Raw genomic sequence first — 22,639 nt, 5'->3', positions numbered from 1 at the left:
TGCGGCTTGAGGCCTAGTCTGTGATTCTGGGGCTCCCCTCTGCCATCTATCTGTCTGCATACACAGACCACTCCTTAAGTCATGGTCTTTCGATAAAGTTTGCACTTTCTTAGCTGCCAGGATATTTTTTGGGTGTAGGGGTGGGGGTGATGGGGTGTCTCTAAACTGCCTTTTACAACATAATCAAGCACCTTGACAAAAAATGTTAAGTGCTCTTCTCACTTACGAGAGTGACGAGAAGCCCCTGTTGCCCTGTCTGTGCATTGCTGCGGTAAAGGCTCACCAGGAAATCAAAACTTTAATTAAAATAAAAATCTACATCTTTTAAGCAGTATTCAGTGAAGCTAGATGGGAATTTTAAGCTGATTGGAGGAAAGTATAGAGGAAATGTAAGAGGTATTTTATTTATGCAGGGTAGTGGGTACATAAAATGCCCTGCCAGGGGTCGTGGTAGATACATCAGGGATATTTAAGAGAGTTGTAGATAGGCACATGGATGATAGAAATGTAAAGTGCTATGAGGGAAGATTGACCTTAGAGTAGATTAAAAGGTCAGCACAACATTGTGGGCAGAAGGGCCTAACTCTTCCATGTTCTATGAGTAAGATCTTTATAGGAATGTTATCAAGCAGAGGTTGACCCCGAGTGACATTGGCTGATCTATCCCAAAGCTGGTAGGAGAGGAGGAGGAATTTTATGAGTTTGAAGGTGACTGATCTGCTTGAGGTTTGAAGTTGTCTTTTCTGAGGAACTGATGGCGCTCTGCTTTCTCAACACAGGGATATAAAATGGACGACCTCCTGACTTCCTACATTAGCCAGATGTTGACCTCCATGAACAAGGAGCGCAACACAAAGGTCAATAAATGAACCTATTGTGACCACTGGGTCTGGGCTTGCCAGGTGATGCAGATGCTGAGGCCCATGGGCAATCCTTGCAGCTGGAGAAAGACGTTCTCTACCCAGGTCTGGAGTATGAGGAGAAGTCCTCTGCCTAGCTCTTCTGATAGCAACTCGGACTCTCCCTCAAGCGAGGATGACTATCTTTAATGTGTACGTGTGTGCGTGTGTGTGTGAGAGAGCAAGAGGAAGTAGCTTTCAAATCCCTCACACAGACAGTAAGTCAAAAAAAAAGGAAAATCAGGATTCATGAGCAGTCATTCCAAAAAGAAACTCTGAGCCTACAATGAAAGGCTTTTCGCATATTCCTCAGTGCTCTTTTGATCACACCCAAGTGTTATTTTAAGTCCCATTCTCTTCCACAGAAACACAGTGTCTGTGAGGGTGGTGTTTCTGTGGGCATCATGTTTCATGGGTCACATGGCTTAACCTCTCCCCTCAGCAGATGATTCAGGTCGAACTTTTCCTGGCCCTGGGACTTGCATTGCCTACAGTGAAAAGCAGCTGATGAATAGTTTTGCTTCTGTTTACAAGTATGAATTTGTTTTATTCTGACTCATGTAAAAAAGAAAAGTTTGGAAAATGTTTTCTTTTTGTAAGTTTTTTTTTGTTTACCATTTCTCCTCTAAATCCCAGAGTGTTTGTTTTGTCATCCCACCTCATACGTGATGTACTGAAATGCATATATTTCTTTCGATTTGAATATCTGGATTTTGGCAGAATAGATCAAAAGCAACTTGATTCCATCCTGTTGGTGCCTATCTGGGCATGGTGACTGTCGTGGGTAATAGTCTGTCAAAACCAGCCACAGGGCATTGCTGTGTGGAGGTTATTCCTATACTAATCACAGTCACGGTCTCGGTCTCTCACTTTGAAGACATTTCAAAATGAACCCACCAGCTTTGTAGCTCTTTTGACACTGTTTCCACTCATTTCCTTTCTTCAATATCCCCACTTCCTTTAAAGCATTTAAAACGGAAAGATCTTGTCCTTACAATTTTTTTGTCTTGTAATTTATTCACAAAACTGAGCCTGTCAGCCCCTTCCCTTGAGTGGGCACCATCTCAGGAATCCCACTGCTGAAACGTCCTGAGCTGTTGGAAGAACCACTCCTTAAATCACTATCCATTCATTTTTCCCTTTCCGCAGAGGCTGACTGACCAGTAGGCAATTTCCAGCATCTCGCCAGGTAACATCTAGGGTGGGAAACAGATCCAGATAAATGACCAGGACAGGAGACATTTGCAGTTCCAATTAGGAGTGGGAATCTCTTATCAGAATAGACTACAGTATCACTGATTGAAGATGGCTTCACGCCACCGGATGAGGTTGCTATGACACTTGAGAGTGCTTACCTGGCCTCTTGGCCCACAGCCAATCACTCTCTCCAGGCACCAAGCTCAAGTCTTGCTCTGGTCATTAGCAAAGTCAAGATTCTAACACCCATAATTCTATGTGGGGTGCTTTTCTCACTGGAGGTGAGCAGGAGCAGATGCAATTTCCACCCAACCATGGCCCTCTCCAACTGGATGAAGCCAGGGATTAAAGTTGAACCACAACACCTGTTGCGTTGATGTAATTTACCAGTCACCCCCTTGACATTCTACTTTCAGTGCATTTAAGACGCTCCTGTGTGCTTAGAAGATATTCTATTTACTTATGTATAACATATTGTTGGCAATTTGTATGTGATTTTAGTTGAAGCAGTCCTTAAGGTTCTGTAATGAAGAGATTTTTTTTCTCTCTTGTTTCGTTGTTCTGTGGAACAGGGTGTCAACCAGTCTGGTAAGCTGTCCTGTAAAATGCAGGTTGAAAACTTTATATTTGAATTTCAAACTGCACTCTCCCAGATTTTATGCTGCATTTTCACATGTCAACCTTTGACGTCCTTACCAGGTGCTGGTGGTTTCGTTTCTATTCGAGAACTGATTCTGAAACCATCAAGATTCCTCCCCTGCTGTCAAACTACCCCATTCAGTATGAGAAGACCTGCAGCACCAGACAGCTGGCGATGTACTCCGCCAAAGCAAGTCACTATCGGTGAGGTTGACTGACTCCCAGAGTCACAATCCCAACCTGAACATACCGACACCTCAGGATAACCAGCTGACCTGAGATTACCAGCTCACTGTGGAGTAGTACTTGCTTTCAGGGTCAGAGTGCAGACACATTTGGGAATTCCCATGAAATTTCTGTTCATGAAAATCCTGGTGCCAGGTAATTCCAGAGTTGTGTGTGGATGATTTTCAGATGAGTCCTTGGGAAGGGTTTAGGTCCATTTTTAATTTGCCTTATTGTTCCCATTGTATTCACCTCTCTGGAGATTCCTACAGGTTCAGAAGCATGCTGTAATCTGGTCCATCTTCCCTGGATTTCGGCAGTTTACTGTCATTCAGCCTCAACAGAATATTGGATGTCGTCTTGTGGGTTCGAGTTCAACTCCTAAATGGGTCAAGATCAGGACTCATCTCTTGAGTGAATACACTGGCATGAAAGCCCCATGATCCAGGAAGATGGGCCAGACTTCAGTTTGCTTCTGAACCTATAGGAATCTCTAGATGTACCACCTCTCCAGAGATTCCTATGGTTTCAGAAGCGAGCTGGAATCTAGCCCATTTGGATCTTGGGGCTTTATTGCCAGTGTTATTGGTCAATGAATTCTGATATCACCCACAAGACGGTGTCCAATGTTCTGCTTGTGTCCATTGTCTTAGTCGTCCCTGGCCATATGGTGACCATATTGTGGATCTGCTCCATCCCAGATGGGCGAAAGCAGGGAAAGGCTTGGGGTGGGTGCCCCCTCCATCTCCCTGTCCATGGAGGTGTAACAGCAAGAATTGCTTCTGTCTACATTATCATTACGGCAACAGCTTAAACCAAGAGGTACTGCACATTATGCAGACCTAGCCCCTGGTGCAAGCAGTTAATAGGGTCCACTGCCAGTGAAGCAGGAGGTCCTGTGGTGTTAACTCTTGAACAAATGCAGGCTTCATGAAACTTCTCTGCACAAATTATTTTAATGTAGAATTATTGTTTTAGTCACTCCTGACCCAGTAAGCAATGAAAATACAAGCTTAGTGCAAATTGGAGGTGGAGTGGGGGATGTTAACTGTATACAGTGACTAAATCAATCTGAATCGCTCTCTTATTTTGTGGAAGATGTTCCCTGTACTTGCTGTCATGAAAGCCATCCATTAGCTGTGAAGTCTTAAGCAAGTCGCACCAATCTTTCCCTGGAAGGCATCCATGGGAAAGGTCATGTCCCTCATTAGGGAGCAGGGAAGGGCTTCACAAACACTTCCACTCATTTTGTTTAATGAAGTTATCAAAATGTGTAATGCCCTGTGTCTTTCTGTTAATAAGATTTTATTGACCTGGTGGCTCCTTGTATTGAACCAGAAGAAAATGTCAGATGGTAACTCACCGAAAGAGAATACAATATACCCTCACTAATTTTCTCTGTTGCTAATGTGGCTGTTCATCAGATTGATTCCCAATAAGGCGCCGTCCTTGGGGAGATGGATCACTGCCTGTGTTCGGTTTCAGACTCTGATGGTCATGAACTTGTACGTGTTAGTAGGATGGATCGTGTATTGGAATGTTTGTGTATTAGACTCTAGAAATTGTGCATGGGTGGGGGGAGAGAGTGATATCTTTTTGGTGGGTGTAATCCATGGAACATTCCAGCAATGTTTCCTTGGGTACTTTGGAAGGCTGAAGAGTAGATGACCTTGTTTGAAGTTTGTGCACTCTCAAAACGTGCATATGATGCACAGTTACCCACAGCTCTGGGGTTTGTGAACCCAACTACTTTGGGGAGACACTGTTGCACCTCGGAAGGCTGAAGAGCAGATAACCTTGATTAAAGTTTGTGCACTTTGAGGCAATTCCCAAAACGTGCAATATACACATTTACCGTAACTCAAAATGCATAGTTATGCAATCCAGCTAAGATGTGTGGACTGTACATCACCTTGTCCTCCCTTGTCCTTCTCCAACACACACGGTTCAAAGCAGCTCTTCAGAAACCTACTCTCTTCCACAGCATTAGACTGCCACTGAGTGTGAGCAATATTTGTAAATAATGTTAATAATGAAGATATGTATTGTGATAATTTTTTAAAAATAAAAGCTTTGTGTGGATGCATGTGCATGGGTTTGTGAGCTGAAGATGGTGTTTGCTTTCCATTTGCCATCCAGGGCTAGAGAAGTGTGTCTAACGGTCTGTCTGTGGTTTATATCTGTATAATTAATGTTCCACTGTGTAATAAATATTTCTCTGCACATTAACTTCAGTACCGCATGTCTGTGTCAGCCACAGTTTGCACCAAGTCTTGTTTTTGCCCATTACTTGAAGATGTCTTCTTAAGTCTGTCAACCGTACTGGGGCATAAGGGCAGCTTGCCAGAGCTTTCTGGCCTGAGCCAGGGCCAACAGAAGTTTGTTCAGCCCTGTGGCTTCTGCTTTCACCACTCGACCTCGTGTGTCTTCTTGGCAAGGATCTTTCCTCTCCCAGGAATGAGGTCTTTGGACCTTCTGTTGGTGTTACTGAAGCTTTGGGTTTTTACAGGGTGGGGTTGCTAACCCCCAAGTCCAACCCTCCTTTCACAGCCAGGCTCAGGACTGACAAGGGCAGGGCTATTCTTTTTTATTTACTTTGAGATTCTGCACAGAGTCGCTAAGAGTATAGTGTGAACAATGATTGCGCGCCCTTCTGGTTGCTTGCCCCATTGCAGGAGGCTTTGGAGAAGGTGTCAAAAAGGTTCACAAGACTGCCATAAGGAGAGTGGTCAGACTCGGGCTGTTTTCTCTGGAGAGTCAGAGACTGAGGGTGACCTAAAAGAAGTTCATATTGCAGGCTTTCTGATTTATTAATCACATGTACATCAAAACATACAGTGAAATGTGCCATTTGCATTAACAACACACATAAGGACGGGGTCCACGGTAGCACAGAGGTCAGCGCGATGCCATTACAGCTCCGGGCATTTCAGAGTTTGGAGTTGATTTCTGACACCGTCTGTAAGGATTCTGTGTACATTCTCCCTGTTAATGCGTGGGTTCTCCCTGGGGGCTCCTGTGTCCTCCCACACTTCCAAAGACATGCCGCATAGGATAACTGATCTTTGTAAATTGTCCCGTGACTAGGTTTGTCGGGCTTGTGCAGTTGCTGGGGCAGCATGGCTTGAAGGTCCTACTCTTCAGTCTATTACTAAATAAATAATTTTGCAGGGGGCAGTCCAAAAATTTATAAAATTTGAGAGGTATGGAGTGACAGGCAGTCAGAATCTTTCTTCTATGGTAGAAGTGCCAAGAACTAGAGGGCATGTTTTTTGGGTGGGGGGGGTGGGGGAAGAGAAATTCAAAGGAGATGAGTGGGGTAGAGATCTTGATGTGAAAGTTTCTTAAATGTCCCTTTTACATAGGCACATGGATGATAGAAAAAAGGTGGTATAGGAGGGAAGGGTTAGATTGATCTTAAGAGAAGGTTAAAGGATCATGGACAGTGTGATCGCGGGACCATCACAGCAGGAGGAGCAGCGAGGGACTCGGGAGAGCGCTGAGGTGAGTGTGCTTTAAAAGGAGTTGATTAGAGGGAGTGAATACTTGAGATAATTGGCAGGGACAAATAAAAGGAGGGGTAACTGAAGAAGAGCAGCCAGTATTTGAGTGGCTCAGGGTAGGAGTAGAGCTTTGAGGCTTTGGCTGGAGAGGCTTCAGTGAGCAGAGGCTGAGGACGAGCTTGCTCCCAGTGAGGTAAGGCCGGGTAAGTTCCTCTAATTAATTTAATTAACTTAGGAGTAGGTAATGGAGGCAGCAGTTAGGGCAGTCGAGTGCTCCGATTGCAGTATGTGGGAAGTCAGGGACAGCATAATTGTCCCTGATGACTACACCTGCAAATGGTGCATCCAGCTGCAGCTCCTGACAAACTGAGTTAGGGAACTGGAGAGGGACTAACATCCTTGTGGGTAGATTTGCTAGTGCTGCTCTGGGGGGTTTAAACTAGATTTGCAGGGGGAGGGGAACTAGAGCAGATAGTGAGGTGGAGGAGGATAAAGGTCATGCGAGGACTGCATGTATAGACAGAAATCAAAAGTTTGTACATGATAGAAATGTTCTCAGGTGCATCTATTTCAATGCAAGGAGTATTGTAGGTAAGGCAGATGAGTTTAGGGCGTGGATTGGCACGTGGGATTACGACATTATTGCTATTAGTGAGACTTGGTTGCAGGAGGGGCAGGACTGGCAGCTTAATGTTCCGGGGATCTGTTGTTTCAGACGTGGTAGAGGGGGAGGGATGAAAGGGGAAGGAGTGGCATTACTAGTCAGGGAAAATATCACAGCTGTGCGTAGACAGGACAGCCCGGTGAGCTTGTCTACAGAGGCCATATGGGTGGAGCTGAGAGATGGGAAAGGTGTGACCACACTAATAGGGTTGTATTATAGACTGCCCAATAGTCAGAGAGAATTGGAGGAGAGAGAGAGCAGATCAATGTAAGAAACAGAAAGTTGTAATTTTAATTTTAATTTTCCACATATTGACTGGGACTCCCACACTGTGAAAGGGCTAGATGGCTTGGAGTTTGTCAAATGTGTTCAGTAAAGTTTTCTAAATCAATATATAGAGGTACCTACGAGAGAAGATGCAATATTTGATCTTCTATTAGGGAACCAGACAGGTCAGGTGACAGAAGTATGTGTAGGCGAACATTTTGGGTCCAGTGACTATAATGTCATTAGTTTCAAGTTAATTATGGATAGAGATAAGTCTGGTCCTCGAGCTGAGGTTCTAAATTGGAGAAGGGCCAATTTTGTGGAAATGAGAAAGTGTCTAGGAAGAGTGGATTGGGATAAGTTGTTTTCTAGCAAGGATGTGGAAGGCCTTCAAAGGCAAAATTTTGAGAGTGCAGAGTTTGCATGTTTCTGTCAGGATTAAAGGCAACGTTAACAGGCATAGGGAACCTTGGTTTTCAAGGGATATTGGCGATCTGGTTAAGAACAAGAGAGAGGTGTATAGCAGGTATAGGCAACAAGGAACAAATAAGGTACTTGAAGGGTATAGAAAATGTAAGAAAATACCTAAAGAAGGAAATCAAGAAGGCAAAAAGACATGAGGTTACTTTGGCAGATAATGTGAAGGTAAACCCAAGGGTTTCTACAAGTATATTAAGAGTAAAAGGATAGTAAGGGACAAAATTGGTCCCCTAGAAGAACAGAGTGGTTGGCTATGTGTGGAGCCTCACGAGATGGGGGAGAACTTGCAGTTTTTTTTTGCATCAGTATTTACTCAGGAAACTGGCATAGCATATATGGAAGGAAGGGAAACCAGCAGTAGTGTCATGGAACATGTAGAGATTAAAGAGGAGGAGATGCTTGCTGCCTTACTGCGAATAAAGGTAAATGAAACTCCCAGCCTGACATGATACTTCCTCGGACCTTGAGAGAGTCTAGTGTAGAAATTGCAGGGGTCCTGGCAGAAATATTTAAAATGTCCTTAGCCACGGGTGTGGTGCCAGAGGATTGGAGGGTAGCTCATATTGTTCCGTTGTTTAAAAAAGGCTCCAAAAGTAAACCAGGTAATTACAGGCCGGTGAGTTGGAATGTGTTCTGAGAGATCAGATATACAAGTATTTGGACAGCCAAGGGCTGATTAAGGATAGTCAGCATGGCTTTGTGTGTGGTAGATCGTGTCTAACGAATCTTGTTGAGTTTTTTTGAGGAGGTTACCAAGAAAGTAGATGAAGGAAAGGCTGTGGATGTTGTCTACATGGACTTTAGTAAGGCCTTTGACAAGGTCCCACATGGGAGGTTAGTTCAGAAGGATCAGACACTGGGTATCCATGGAGAGGTTGTAAACTGGATTTGGAACTGGCTGTGTGGGAGAAGACAAAGAGTGGTAGTGGATGACTGCTTCTCAGACCGGAGGCCTCTGACTAGTGATGTGCCTCAGGGATCTGTGCTGGGACCATTGCTGTTTGTTGTCTCAATGATCCAGAGGATAATGTGGTAAATTGGATCAGCACGTTTGCTGATGACACTAAGATGGGAGGTGTTGTGGACCGCAAGGAAGGCTTTCAAAGCTTGCAGAGAGATCTGGACCAACTGGGAAAATGGGCCAGAAACTGGCAGATGGAATTTAATGCGGACAAGTGTGAGGTGTTGCATTTTGGAAGGACAAATCAAGGTAGGACATACACAGTAAATGGTAGGGCACTGAGGAGTGTGGAGGAACAAAGGGATCTCGGAGTTCAGATACATAATTCCCTGAAAGTGGCATCACAAGTAGACAGGATTGTAAAGAAGGCTTTTGGCATCCTGTTATTCATAAATCAAAGTATTGAGTATAGGAGTTGGAATGTTATGCTGAGGTTGTATAAGACAATGGTGAGGCCAAATTTGGAGCATTGTGTACAGTTCTGATCAGCTAATTATAGGAAGGATATCAGTAAGATTGGAGAGTGCAGAGAAAATTTACTAGGATGTTGCCAGGTCTTCAGGAGTTACAGGGAAAGATAGAACAGGTTAGGACTTTGTTCCTTGGAGCATAGAAGAATGAGGGGGGATTTGATAGAGGTTTACAAAATTATGAGGAGTATGGACAGAGGTAATGCGAGTAGGCTCTTTCCACTTAGATTAGGAGATAAATACGAGAGGACATGGCTGTAGGGTGAAAAGGAAAAAGGTTGAGGGGGAACTTCACTCAGAGTGGTGGGAGTGTGGAACAAGCTGCCATCTGACATGGTAAATGCAGACTCACTCTTAAGTTTTAAGAATAAATTGGATAGATACATGGATGGGAGAGGTCTGGAGGGTTATGGACTGGGTGCAGGTCAATGGGACTGGCGGAATAAAGTTTTGGCACAGACTAGAAGGGCCGAATAGCCTGTTTTCTGTGCTGTAGTGTTCTATGGCTGAAGGGCCTGTACTGTGCTGTAATATAACCATATAACAATTACAGCACGGAAACAGGCCATCTCAGCCTTTCTAGTCCGTGCCGAACGCTTACTCTCACCTAGTCCCACTGGCCCACACTCAGCCCATAACCCTCCATTCCTTTCCTATCCATATACCTATCCAATTTTACTTTAAATGACAATACCGAACCTGCCTCTAACACTTCTACTGGAAGCTTGTTCCACACAGCTACCACTCTCTGAGTAAAGAAATTCCCCCTCATGTTACCCTTAAACTTTTGCCCCCTAACTCTCAACTCATGTCCTCTTGTTTGAATCTCCCCTACTCTCAAATGAAAAAGCCTATCCACATCAACTCTATCCCCCTCATAATTCTAAATAACTTTATCAAGACCCCCTCAACCTCCTACACTCCAAAGAATAAAGACCTAACTTGTTCAACCTTTCCCTGTAACTTAGGTGCTGAAACCCAGGTAACATTCTAGTAAATCTTCTCTGTACTCTCTCTATTTTGTTGACATCTTTCCTATAATTCTGTGACCAGAACTGTACACAATACTCCAAATTTGACCTCACCAATGCCTTGTACAATTTTAACATTACATCCCAACTCCTATACTCAATGCTCTGATTTATAAAGGCCAACATACCAAAAGCTTTCTTCACCACCCTATCCGCATGAAATTCCACCTTCAGGGAACTATGCACCATTATTCCTAGATCACTCTGTTCTACTGCATCCTTCAATGTCCTACCATTTACCATGTATGTCCTATTTGGATTATTCCAACCAAAATGTAGCACCTCACACTTATCAGCATTAAACTCCATCTGCCATCATTCAGCCCATTCTTCTAACTGGCCTAAATCTCTCTGCAGACTTTGGAAACCTACTTCATTATCCACAACGCCACCTACCTTAGTATCATCTATATACTTACCAATCCAATTTACCACCCCATCATCCAGATCAGTAATGTATATCACAAACAACATTGGACCTAGTACAGATCCCTGAGGCACACCACTAGTCGCCGGTCTCCAACCTGACAAACAGTTATCCACCACTACTCTCTGGCATCTCCCATCCAGTCACTGTTGAATCCATTTTACTACTTCAATATTAATACCTAACGATTGAACCTTCCTAAATAACCTTCCGTTCAGAACCTTGTCAAAGGCCTTACTGAAGTCCACATAGACAACATCCACTGCTTTACCCTCGTCAACTTCCCTTGTAACCTCTTCAAAAAATTCAATAAGATTTGTCAAACATGACCTTCCATGCACAAATCCATGTTGACTGTTCCTAATCAGACCCTGTCTATCCAGATAATTATATATACCATCTCTAAGAATATTTTCCATTAATTTACCCACCACTGACGTCAAACTGGCAGGCCTATAATTGCTAGGTTTACTCTTAGAACCCTTTTTAAGCAATGGAACCACATGAGCAATACGCCAATCCTCCAGCACCATCCCCATTTCTAATGACATTTGAAATATTTGTCAGAGCCCCTGCTATTTCTACACTAACTCCCCTCAAGGTCCTAGGGAATACCCGGAGATGTATCCACTTTTATATTCCTTAAAAGCGCCAGTACTTCCTCCTCTTTAATCGTCATAATTTCCATAACTTCCCTACTTGTTTCCCTTACCTTACACAATTCAATATCCTTCTTCTTAGTGAATATCGAAGAAAAGAAATTGTTCAAAATCTCCCCCATCACTTTCGGCTCCACACATAGCTGTCCACTCTGATTCTCAATTTTATCCCTCACTATCCTTTTGCTATTAATATAACTGTAGAAACCCTTCAGATTTATTTTCACCTTACTTGCCAAAGCAACCTCGTATCTTTTAGCTTTTCTAATTTCTTTCTTAAGATTCTTTTTACATTCTTTATATTCCTCGAGCACCTCATTTATTCCATGCTTCCTATATTTATTGTAGATCTCTCTCTTTTTCCTAACCAAGTTTCCAATATCCGTTGAAAACCATGGCTCTCTCAAACTTTTAACCTTTCCTTTCAACATATCAGGAACATAAAGATTCTGTACCCTCAAAATTTCACCTTTAAATGACCTCCATTTCTCTATTACATCCTTCCCATAAAACAAATTGTCCCAATCCAGTCCTTCTAAATCCTTTTGCATCTCCTCAAAGTTAGCCTTTCTCCAATCAAAAATCTCAACCTTGGGTCCAGACCTATCCTCCATAATTATATTGAAACTAATGGCATTGTGATCACTGGATCCAAAGTGCTCCCCGAAACATATCTCCGTCATCTGACCTATTTCATTCCCTAACAGAAGATCCAACACTGCCCCTTCTCTAGTCGGTACCTCTATGTATTGCTGCAAAAAACTATCCTGCACACATTTTACAAACTCCAAACCATCCATCCCTTTTACAGTATGGGCTTCCCAGTCTATGTGTGGAAAATTAAAATCTCCCACAATCACAACCCTGTGCTTACTACAATTATCTGCTATCTCTTTGCAAATTTGCTCCTCCAATTCTCGCTCCCCACTAGGTGGTCTATAATACACCCCTATAAATGTTACTACACCTTTCCCATTCCTTAATTCCACCCAAATAGTCTCCCTAGACGAGCCCTGTAATCTACCCTGCCAGAGCACCGCCGTAATATTTTCTCTGACAAGCAGCGCAACACCTCCCCCTCTTGTCCCTCCGATCCTATCACACCCCTCCTGCAACCATATTTCACTAATAGCTACATCATCATATTTCCAGGTATCAATCCATGCTCTAAGTTCATCCACCTTTCTTACAATGCTCCTAGCATTAAAATAAATGCATTTAAGAAATTCTCCATCTCTTCCCCTCAGTTTATCTCTAACAGTACAAAGAATTTTACTGTCTTCTTTTTCTTCCTTCTCCCACACATCTGTTCCTACACTCTGGTTCCCCTTCCCCCTCGTATCTAGCTTAAATCCACTGGAGCCTCTCTAGCAAACCTACCTGCAAGAATATTTGTCCCCTTCCAGTTCAGATGTAAACCGTTCCGCCGGAACAGGTCCCACCTTCCCTGGAAAACTGCCCAATTATCTATAAATCTGAAGCCCTCCCTCCTGCACCATGTCTTCAGTCATGTGTTGATCTGCACTATTTTGCTATTTCTAAACCCACCTGCACGTGACACTGGTAGCAATCCTGAGATTGCTATCCTGGAGGTCCTGTCCTTTAACTTGGCACCTAGCTCCCTAAACTCACCTTTCAGGACCTCCTCACTCTTCCTACCCACGTCATTGGTCCCTACGTGGACCACGACATCCGGCTGCTCACCCTCCCTCTTGAGAATACTGAGAACTCGATCCGAGATATCGCAGACCCTGGCACCAGGGAGGCAACAGACCATCCGGGATTCTCGATCTCTTCCACAGAATCTCCTATCTGTCCCCCTAACTATTGAATCCCCTATCACTACTGCTCTGCTCTTTTCCCTCCTTCCCTTCTGAGCTGAGGGTCCAGTCTCGGTGCCAGAGACACAGCCACTGCAACTTGTCCCTGATAGGTCATCCCCACCAACAGTATCCAAAACGGTATACTTATTGTTGATGGGAACGGCCACAGGGGTGCTCTGCTCTTCCTGCCTATTCCCCTTCCCTCTCCTGACAGTCACACAACTACCTGTCTCCTGACTCCTAGGGGTGACTATCTCCCTGAAACTCCTGTCTACTTCTGCCTCTGCCTCCCGAATGATCCGAAGTTCATCCAGCTCCAGTTCCCTAACACCGTTTGTCAGGAGCTGCAGCTGGATGCACCTTTTGCAGGTGTAGTCATCAGGGACAGCTGTGCTCGCCCTGACTTCCCACATACTGCAATCGGAGCACTCAACTGCCCTAACTGCTGCCTCCATTACCTACTCCTAAGCTAATTAGATTAATTAAAGGAGCTTACCCTGCCTTACCTCACCTGGAGTGAAGCTCGTACTTAGCCTCTGCTCGCTTTTTAAATTCCCCCGCTGATATCAGAGGCCGACTTTCACGCGCTTGCGCAGTCGTGCCCCATTCAACCTCGCCTTTGTCTGTTCACACCGAAGCCTGTTGAGCCAAAGCCGTCCCACTCTGCCTCAGTCCACTCCGAAGATGGCTGCTGTATATGGTGGTCTTTCTTTTAAACCTTTGGCGCACTACGTCACGCGCCTGCACGGTCTAGCCTCTTTGTCCCGATCAGTTTAAAAAAACAGCTTCTCTCCAAGCTTCTTTTACCTCTTCCCTCTCCGCCTCTTGCTTCGATTTAAATATTGTTCTATATTCTAGAGCATAAGCTATCTGGGACAGGCTGCAGGTGTAGCAGTGGGATTGGTTATGACGGTGGCATTGAATTCTGAATATATTGACTCAATATGCAGGGAATGATGGGATGTGGAACAAGCATGAGAAAGAGATGCTGGAAATCCAGAGCAACACACAAAATGCTGGAGGAACTCAGCAAGTCAGGCAGCATCCATGGAAATGTTGACCTTTCGGGCCGAGACCCTTCATCAGGACTGGAAAGGAAGGGGCAAGATGTCAAAATACGAAGGTGGGGAGGAGGGGAAGGAAGTTAGCTGGAAGGTGACAGGTGAGTAGGAAAGGTAAAGGGCTGATGAAGAAGGAATCTGATACAAGAGGAGAGCTGACCATAGGAGGAAGGGACCCAGATAGGTTGGTGAGAAGTAAGAGGCCAGAATGGGGAACAGAAATCTCGGAGGGAGCAATCCCTGCAGAAGGTGAAGGGGATTGAGAGGTAGCGAAGCATTTGGTGGCAAGATCACTTCGGAGACAAGAAAATCTGAAGATGCTGGGGAGCCAGAACAACACACACAAAATGCTGGAGGAACTCAGCAAGTCAAGCAGCATCTATGGAAAAGTGTAAATAGTTGATGTTTCAGGCCAGCGCCCTTCACCAGGGCAGATCTGACCTCGAGTTCCTCCTGCATTTTGTGTGTGTTACCAATATAAATTATTGTATCTGTGTTTAAAAAAGTAAAACATCATAGAACATTACAGCACAGAAACAGGCTCTTCGGCTCATCTATTCCACGCTGAACTACTAATCTGACTGGACCTGCACTTGGATGGTAGCCCTCCATACCCCTCCCATTTATGTACTTCTCCAAGCCTCTTAAATTTTGAAATCAAACCCACATCCACTGGCAGCCCATGCCACAGTCCCACCACCCTCCAAGTGAAGATCATCCCCCTCATGTTTTCCTTCAACATTTCACCTTTCACCCATGACCTCTGGTCTCACCCTGCCTCAGTGGAAAAAGCTTGCTTGTATTTACTCTGTCTGTACCCTTCATAATTTTGTTTACCTCTATCAAATCTCCCCTCATTCTTCTACGCTCTAAGTAATAAAGTTCTAACCTTTTCAACCTTTCCCTATAACTTGTGGGGGAGAGGAGAACTAGATTCTCTCTCGAAGATTTGCTGTGTTGAATAAAGACCTTTTATGCCACCAGCTTCAGAGTCTCCAATGACTCAGTCAGTCACAATAGTGAGCACTAATTTTAACTGTTCCAGGAGCAACACAATTGCCCAAAAATACACTGTTTTTATTTTTTTATTCTTAAACAAAATCACTAAAATAAACACCAGACCATCAGTTTTTAGTATCTGAGATAGTGGAAAAGGCTGTGGTCATTACCTGGGGAAGGTGGTGTGCTGCTGGAGTTTCTGAGCTGGTACAAGTCTTTTCCCTTGTTAATGAAAGGGTTAGATTCATAAAGAACCCTACATTTGTGCAAAATTATATACAGACAAATCCCCTTTCACAGGGAATTCAGAACAGGATCAAAGCTAGTTCTCAGGATTGCTGAGGCGACCACAGTGAGGAGAGTGGATGCATTGAAAGGGCTAGCACCAAATTGATGGGCTGAGTAGCTGCCTTCAGTTCCATGCCAGTCAGTGATTAGTGTCTTGATAGCACGGTGAATAACATTGCCGCCTCCCAGCTTCAAGGGTCTGGATTTGATACTGATCTTGGGAGTTGTCTGTGCACATGCGGAGTTTTCACGTTCTCCATGCAAGCACTATGGTTTCCTCCAGTCGTAAGTCAGTGAAAGCTTGGTCGATCTCCAGCTCTCTCTCTCTCTCTCTTGCACGTTACACACTTGGGTGATCATGGCTCTCCACATTGAACGATCCCTCGCAGCGTCAATGATATCTCATCAACCTCCAGCAGTAAGTCAAAATTAAATCATGCTTGCTTTGACAAGATGAAACCTGTGTCATCTAGCCACTCCGATTGTAGAGTTCACCTACTCAGGAGTTTTCTACTTTTGATCACCATAAGGAATTCTATAGATGGCTGGAAATCTAAAGCAACATGCACAAAATGCTGGAGGAACTCAGCAAGACAGGCAGCATCTATGGAGGGAAATAAACAGACAACGTCTTGGGCCAAGACCTTTCATCAGACCTGGCTGGGTTCCTTCAGCGTTTTGTGTGTATCACTCAAGACTTGCTGCACCACCAGAATCTCTCGTGTTTATGATCTGCTGCTCTTCTGCAAAATCTCTTCAAGGGACGCTGACCCTAGAGAAGTTTAAATCTTCTCTTCAGGAGTTCAGTGAACCCCCCCCCCCACCCCCCCTCACTGTTCCTCCCCTGTGATCTCTTCCATTTTAGATAGCTCATTTACTTTGCATGTTGGCTTCCCACAAGAGGACTTGTTACGGGTTGGTACAGCCCAGTATCTGGGAAAGAGTTTCCAAACTGTGTTTCACGCTCTTCACTGCACTGAAGAAAATCTTTGTTAAGCAACCTAATTAAATAAAACTTTATAGTGAAGATCCATTTGTTGAACATTTTGTTCACTGTGTTCCAAGTCGATAGCTTGCAATGTTGCCTCCTGGCCGACTGGGAGGTTACTAAGGGCAGGAGTGCAGCAGGGGGTGTCACCCATATTAGTGGGACAGTAAACCAGGTAAATGCCTGCAAATTCCATATTTCCCAATTGGAATTTCCTGGCCCCAGCAGGACATTGTGACCATGCCAGGTGAGATAATTCTGTGAGTACTTCATCACATAATACAGAAAGACAGTACTGTTCTCAAAGCGCTGGTGACGTTGGGAACCAGTGATAAGAGGGAGAAAGAGGGGGTTCCCAATGCCAGTGGGGAAGAAAGAAGGTGCAGACCACAGCATTGTAGTGGTTATTGGTTGACCTGGCCTGATTCTATCCCCTTCAAGGCTTGGGATTGTCTATACCCTCCCCTCTTGCCTCCCTCCAGTCTGAGCCACATTGCACACCACACCCTAAACAGCAACTTAACCCTCCATTTTGAGGGGGCATTGAGTTACTCGTGTCCTGGGACAGCTGACGTGGGTAGACTTGGCACAGTGTCTCCGTGGTGACTGGAAGCCGGTTCTGCTTCAGAAACAGACCACACATTGTTCATTTCTGAAAGAGAAGATTGAGATCCATGAATGTGTTGAGTTTAGTGCCCATTTACAAAAGGAAACCCAATGTATCCTTTAGGAAGCAGACATCACAGAAACAGCCCCAGCAACCTCATCCTACAAACTCGTGTCAGAGTCATAGAGCATGATAGCAGAGACACAAGTCCTTCGGTCCATCTAGTCTGTACTGAACTGTTATTCTGCCTCAAACTGCTGTTGTTCTTGGTGGCAAATCACTTTCATCATTTTCGTCTCTCTCTTGCTCCAACCCTAATCCTCTCCATACTCCCACAATTCCCATCACTCTGCCATCAGTGGTTATGTCTATAGCGATCTGGACTCTAGCTGCCAGTATTTCCTGCTAAAATCCAAAAAACCATAAGATATAGGAGCAGAATTAGGTCATTCCATCATGGCTAATAGATTATCCCTCCCAATCCCATTCTTCTGCCTTCATCCTATAACCTTTGACCCAACAAATCAATCAACCTCTGCTTTAAATATACCCAACGTTTTAGCCTCCACAGCCATCTGTAGCAATGAATTCCACAGATTCACCACACTCTGGTTAAAGAAATTCCTCCTCATCTCTGTTCTAAATGGATGTCCCTCTATACTGAGGCTGTGCCCTCTAGTTCCAGACTCACCCGCTATAGGAAATATCCACTCTATCTCAGCCTGTCAATAATCGACAGGATTCAATAAAATCCCTCATTCATTCTTCTCAACTCCAGTGAGTACAGGCCTAGAACCATGAAATGTTCGTCACATGTTAACCCTTTCATTCCTGGAATCATTCTTGTGAACAACCTCTGGACGCTCTCTAATGCCAGTACATTTTTTCTTTGATAAAGGGTCCAAAAACGCTCACAATACTCCAAGTGCAGTCTGACCAATGTCTTATAAAGCCTCGGCATTACATCCTTGCTCTTATATTCTTGTCCTCGTGAAGTGAATGTTAACATTGCATTTACCTTCCTTACCGACAACTCAACCTGCAAATTAACTTTTAGGAAATCCTGCACAATGACTCCCAAATCCTTTTGTACCTCTGATTTTTAAATATTCTGCCCATTTAAAGAATAATTTTCTCCTTTATACCTCCTACTAAAGTGCTTGATCATACAGTTCCCTGCACTATATTCCATCTTCCACCTCTTTGGCCATTCTCCCAACCTGTCCCAGTCCCTCTGCAGTCTCCCTGTTTTCTCAATACAACCTGCCCCGGTACCTATCTTTGTACCGTGTGCAAACTTGGCCACAAAGCCAAATCATTAACACACAAGATGAAAAGAAGGCGTCCCAATACCAGCCCCTGCAGATCATCACTAGTCACCGGCAACCAACTGGAATAGGCCCCCTTTATTCCGACTCTTTGTCTGCTGCCATTCAGCCAATCTTCTATCTATGCTAATATCCTTCCTATGGGCACTTATCTTGTTAAGCAGCTTTGTATGCAGCACCTTGTCAAATGCTTTCTGAAAATCCTTCACTGACAACATTCACTGACTCTCCTTTGTCTATCCTGTTTATTATTTCCTCAAAGAATTCCAACAGATTTGTTAGTTATTTCCTATTAACGAAACCATGCTGACTTTGGTCTACTTTATTATGCACCCCCAAATATCATGAAACCTCATCCTTAATAATGGTCTCCAACATCTTCCCAACCACCGAAGTCAGGCTAAAAGGCCTTTAATTTCCTTCCCTCTGCCTACCCTACTCCTCCCTCGGAGTGTCAGACACCCTGAGCCAACAGGCTGGTCCTGGGCTTATTTCCACTTGGAATAATTTACTTATTATTATTTAATCATTTATGGTTTTATATTGCTATATTTCTACAGTATTGTTGGCTGGTGCGACTGTAACGAGACCCGTTTTCCCTCGGGATCAATAAAGTATGTCTGTCTGTCTGTCAGACCTTTCATCTGCCCAAGCACCTTCACCTTAGTGACAGCAATTCATTCTGCCCTCTGACTCTCTCAAACTTCTGGCATACTACTAATAGCTTCCACTGATACAAAATGCTTATCAAACTCATCCACCATTTATTTGTCCCCCAGTACTAACTGTCCAATGTCATTTTTCAATAGTCCAATATTTACACTTGCCTCTCTTTTACTCTTTATATGTTTAGAAAAATTTTTTGGCATCCTCTGCTATTATTGCCTAACTTAACTCCATATTTTATTTTTTCTCTCCTTATAGTTGTTTAGTTGCTTTCTGTTAGTTTTTAAAACCTATGCAATCCTCTAACCTCCCACTAAATTTTGCTACTTTTTGCTAATTTTTGCTTCGATATCCCTAATATATCCACCTGAACCATCACCCCTGGCAGCGTGTTCTGTGCACCCACCAATCTCTGTATAAAAAAAAAAACTGACATCCTCCCTTTGCTTTCCTCCAATCATCTTGAAATTATGCCCCCTCATATTAGCCCTTTCTGCCCTGGGAAAAAGTCTCTGGCTGTCCACTCTATGCCTCTTATCCAAATTATGCTTTTTACATTCTGGAATCATTCCAAAGCCTTTCACAGTCTTTTGATGATTAATTAATACTGCTTTCTTAAGAAGTGGAAAGCGTGGCACAGGAGGTCCAACATGTGGTTCTTTGACACTACAGACCAACTCCTGCACTACAATGGACTTGTTTCTCTGTCTTTCTCTTTGCATTAAGGTCTTGTTTTAGCAAGGTCCTTTTTTCCCTCTCTCTCACCTCGTCGTCTTGTCTAATTTGTATATAATTTCTATTTTGTGTATAATTTATTTATGTCTGGACCTGTGATGCTGCTGCAAGCAGCTTTTTCATTGCACCCATACCTCACCGAGTTGTTCAGATGACAATAAACTTGACTTAGAGATCAACTTGTGATTGGAAGGTCAAATGTTTAATTATCCTTTCTAATATCACCTTATGTTTCTGAAGACGTACTCAAGGGTTTAGGAACGCCTTCTTTCACTCTGCTATCAGTTTTCTGAATGAACCCACAAACACTACCTCACTACTTTGCTCTCTTTTTGCACTTCGTTTTTGATACAGATTTCTTATTGTAACTTTAAATAATTCCATGTATTGCTGCTGCAAAACAAATTTCACAACATGCGTCAGTGATGATAAGCCTGATTCTGATTTTCAGATAAACTCGAACACCAAGTTGAAGATTTCCTTTGTCACGTTTGAAGGCCCTGTCCAACGTACCTTGTCCTGTCTGAGGACACATACCTGTTCGGAACTTGCTGTAAATTCCTTTTTCCCTCCGCTTCATGCTGGGGTGACAGGCAAACCCACTTTCCCTCCACCTGAGTGAAAAGGCAGAACAGAAGTAAATCCCTCACTGAACGTGAGAAAGTCTGCGGACGCTGGAAACCCAGAGCAACACATGCAAAATGCTGGAGGAACTCAGCAGGTCAGGCAATGTTTGTGGAATTGAGTGAACAGTTTGGGCCAAGACCCTTCTTTAAGACTGGAAAGGAAGGGGGAAGACCCCAGAAGGAAAAGGTGGGGGGGGGGGGGGGGGGGATGAAGGGAAGTAGGATGGCTGGAAGGTGATAGGTGGAGCCAGGTGGGTGGGAAAGGTAAAGTGCTAGAGAAGAAGGGATCTGATAGGAGAGGAGAGTGGACGGCAGAAGAAAGGGAAACAGGGAGGGAGAAGTGATGGGCCAGCGCTGTCTGCTGTCTGCTTTCAAAATGACAGGCTGGTCATGGTGAAGGAGGATAGCACAGTGAACAGTTGATAGAGCCACTTCCTCACAGGGGACAAACTCCACAAAGATAGCATCTGAGGTCAGCATCGAATGCAGGTCATTGCAGCTGCACTGCCCTCAAACACAGCAATCATATACTTCATTTAAGACACTTCGAGACATCCTAAGATGGGAAAAACTTACAATTAAAATATAATTTCATATCAAATTTTTTTTGAGATACAATGCCGTCTAGGCCCTTCCAACCATTCGAGCCACGCCGCCCAGCAATGCCTGATTTAACCCTAGCTTAATCACAGGCCAATTTACAATGACCGCTTAACCTACCGTCTTTGGACTGTGGGAGGAAACCGGAGCACCTGGAGGAAATCACGAAAGAATGTACAAACTCCTTACAGGCAGCGGCAGGAATCGAACCCAAGTCTCTGGTACTACAAGGTGTTGTACTAACCACTACGTTACCATACCACCCTATAATCATTTTCACTATCATTGGGAGAGGAAACACGCCCTTCATCCCAGAGTCTGTATTGACCATTAACCGTCTGTTTACACTAATCCTATGTAAATCCTAGACTTTCCCACTGTTGGAAATATCCTCTCCATGTCCAGTCTATCTAAATCTTTCAATATTCTGTGGGTTTTAATGAGATCTTCCCCCCCCCCCAACACAGTTCTTCTAAACTCCACTGAGTAGAGGCACAAAGCTATAAAAAGTCCTTCATATATTAACCCTTTCCATCCTGGGATCATTCTTGTGAATCTCTTCTGGAATCCCTTCAATGCCAGCACATCCTTTCTTAGATAAGGATCCCAAACTGCTCACAATACTCCAAATGCGATCTGAGCAATGCCTCACAAAGCCTCAGCGTTTCATCCTTGCTTTTATATTCTAGTCCTCTCAAAATGATTGCTAACATTGCATTTGCCTTCCTTACTACTGACTCAGCCTGCAAGAAATCCCAAGATCCTCTGCAGCTCTGATTAGTCATCATACATTAACCCTTTTGTTCCCAGGATCACTTTCACGAACCTCCTTTGGGCCCTCTCCAATGTCAGCACAGCCTTTCTTAGATAAGGGGTCTAAAACTGCTCTCAGATTAAGGGATAAAGGCAAAGGGACAGAATATCTTGTCAATGGGCTTCAGAGAACTGCATGGGTTATGAGAAAAGAATCCAGTGAGTTTTCAATAATGGGAAGGTGTAGAGTCTGAGGGGATGGCCTCAGAGCAGAGGGAAGTCCCTTTAGAAAAGAAATGAGGAGGAATTTCTTCAGCCAGAGAGTGGTGAGTTTATGGAATTCATTGCTATGGAAGCTGTGGAGCCAAGTCTTAGGGTGTATTTGAGGCAGAGATTGATAGGTTCTTGATTGGTAAGGGTAATGGGCAAAAAGACAGGAGAATGGAGTTGAAAATGGATTGAATGGCAGAACAGACTGGATGGGCTGAATGGCCTAATAATGCACTCACATTTTATGGTCTCATGCTCTTACTGGTTATTGAGACCAGTATTTTTATTCACACTCTCTTTTGTTTATTGGATATTGCTGGCAACATTTGAGACATGAGATTCTGCAGATGCTGGAAATCATTTCTAATACACACACAAAATGCTGGAGGAATTCGACAGGTCAGGCAGCATCCATAGAAATAAATAAACAGTCGACATTTCTCAGCCTAAACCTTTGCTGCCGGTGCTTATCG

At 43.9% G+C, this 22,639-nt stretch overlaps 2 protein-coding genes across 5 annotated transcripts in view; one reads left to right on the top strand and one right to left on the bottom strand.

Annotated features, from left to right (window-relative positions):
- The window catches only part of myo7aa (myosin VIIAa), a 274,145-nt gene extending 268,956 nt beyond the window's left edge, over positions 1-5,189 (top strand). For all 4 annotated transcript variants that reach the window (XM_073044265.1, XM_073044264.1, XM_073044263.1 and 1 more), the window contains one exon: positions 780-5,189. In XM_073044265.1, the coding sequence (XP_072900366.1) occupies positions 780-869 (90 nt within the window). In that variant the 3' untranslated portion in view covers positions 870-5,189. The remainder of the gene's footprint in view (positions 1-779) is intronic.
- Positions 5,190-15,362: 10,173 nt separating this feature from the next.
- The window catches only part of gdpd4a (glycerophosphodiester phosphodiesterase domain containing 4a), a 96,679-nt gene continuing 89,402 nt past the window's right edge, over positions 15,363-22,639 (bottom strand). The window contains exons 15-16 of the mRNA XM_073044262.1: positions 20,455-20,531; positions 15,363-17,233 (exon numbers count right to left, since the gene is read on the bottom strand). Coding sequence (XP_072900363.1) covers positions 17,130-17,233; positions 20,455-20,531 — 181 coding nt within the window. The 3' untranslated portion in view covers positions 15,363-17,129. The remainder of the gene's footprint in view (positions 17,234-20,454; positions 20,532-22,639) is intronic.

Source organism: Hemitrygon akajei, chromosome 4 (assembly GCF_048418815.1).
Source record: "Hemitrygon akajei chromosome 4, sHemAka1.3, whole genome shotgun sequence".
Classification (NCBI taxonomy): Eukaryota; Metazoa; Chordata; class Chondrichthyes; order Myliobatiformes; family Dasyatidae; genus Hemitrygon; species Hemitrygon akajei.
This window is presented reverse-complemented; position numbering and strand designations above follow the sequence as displayed.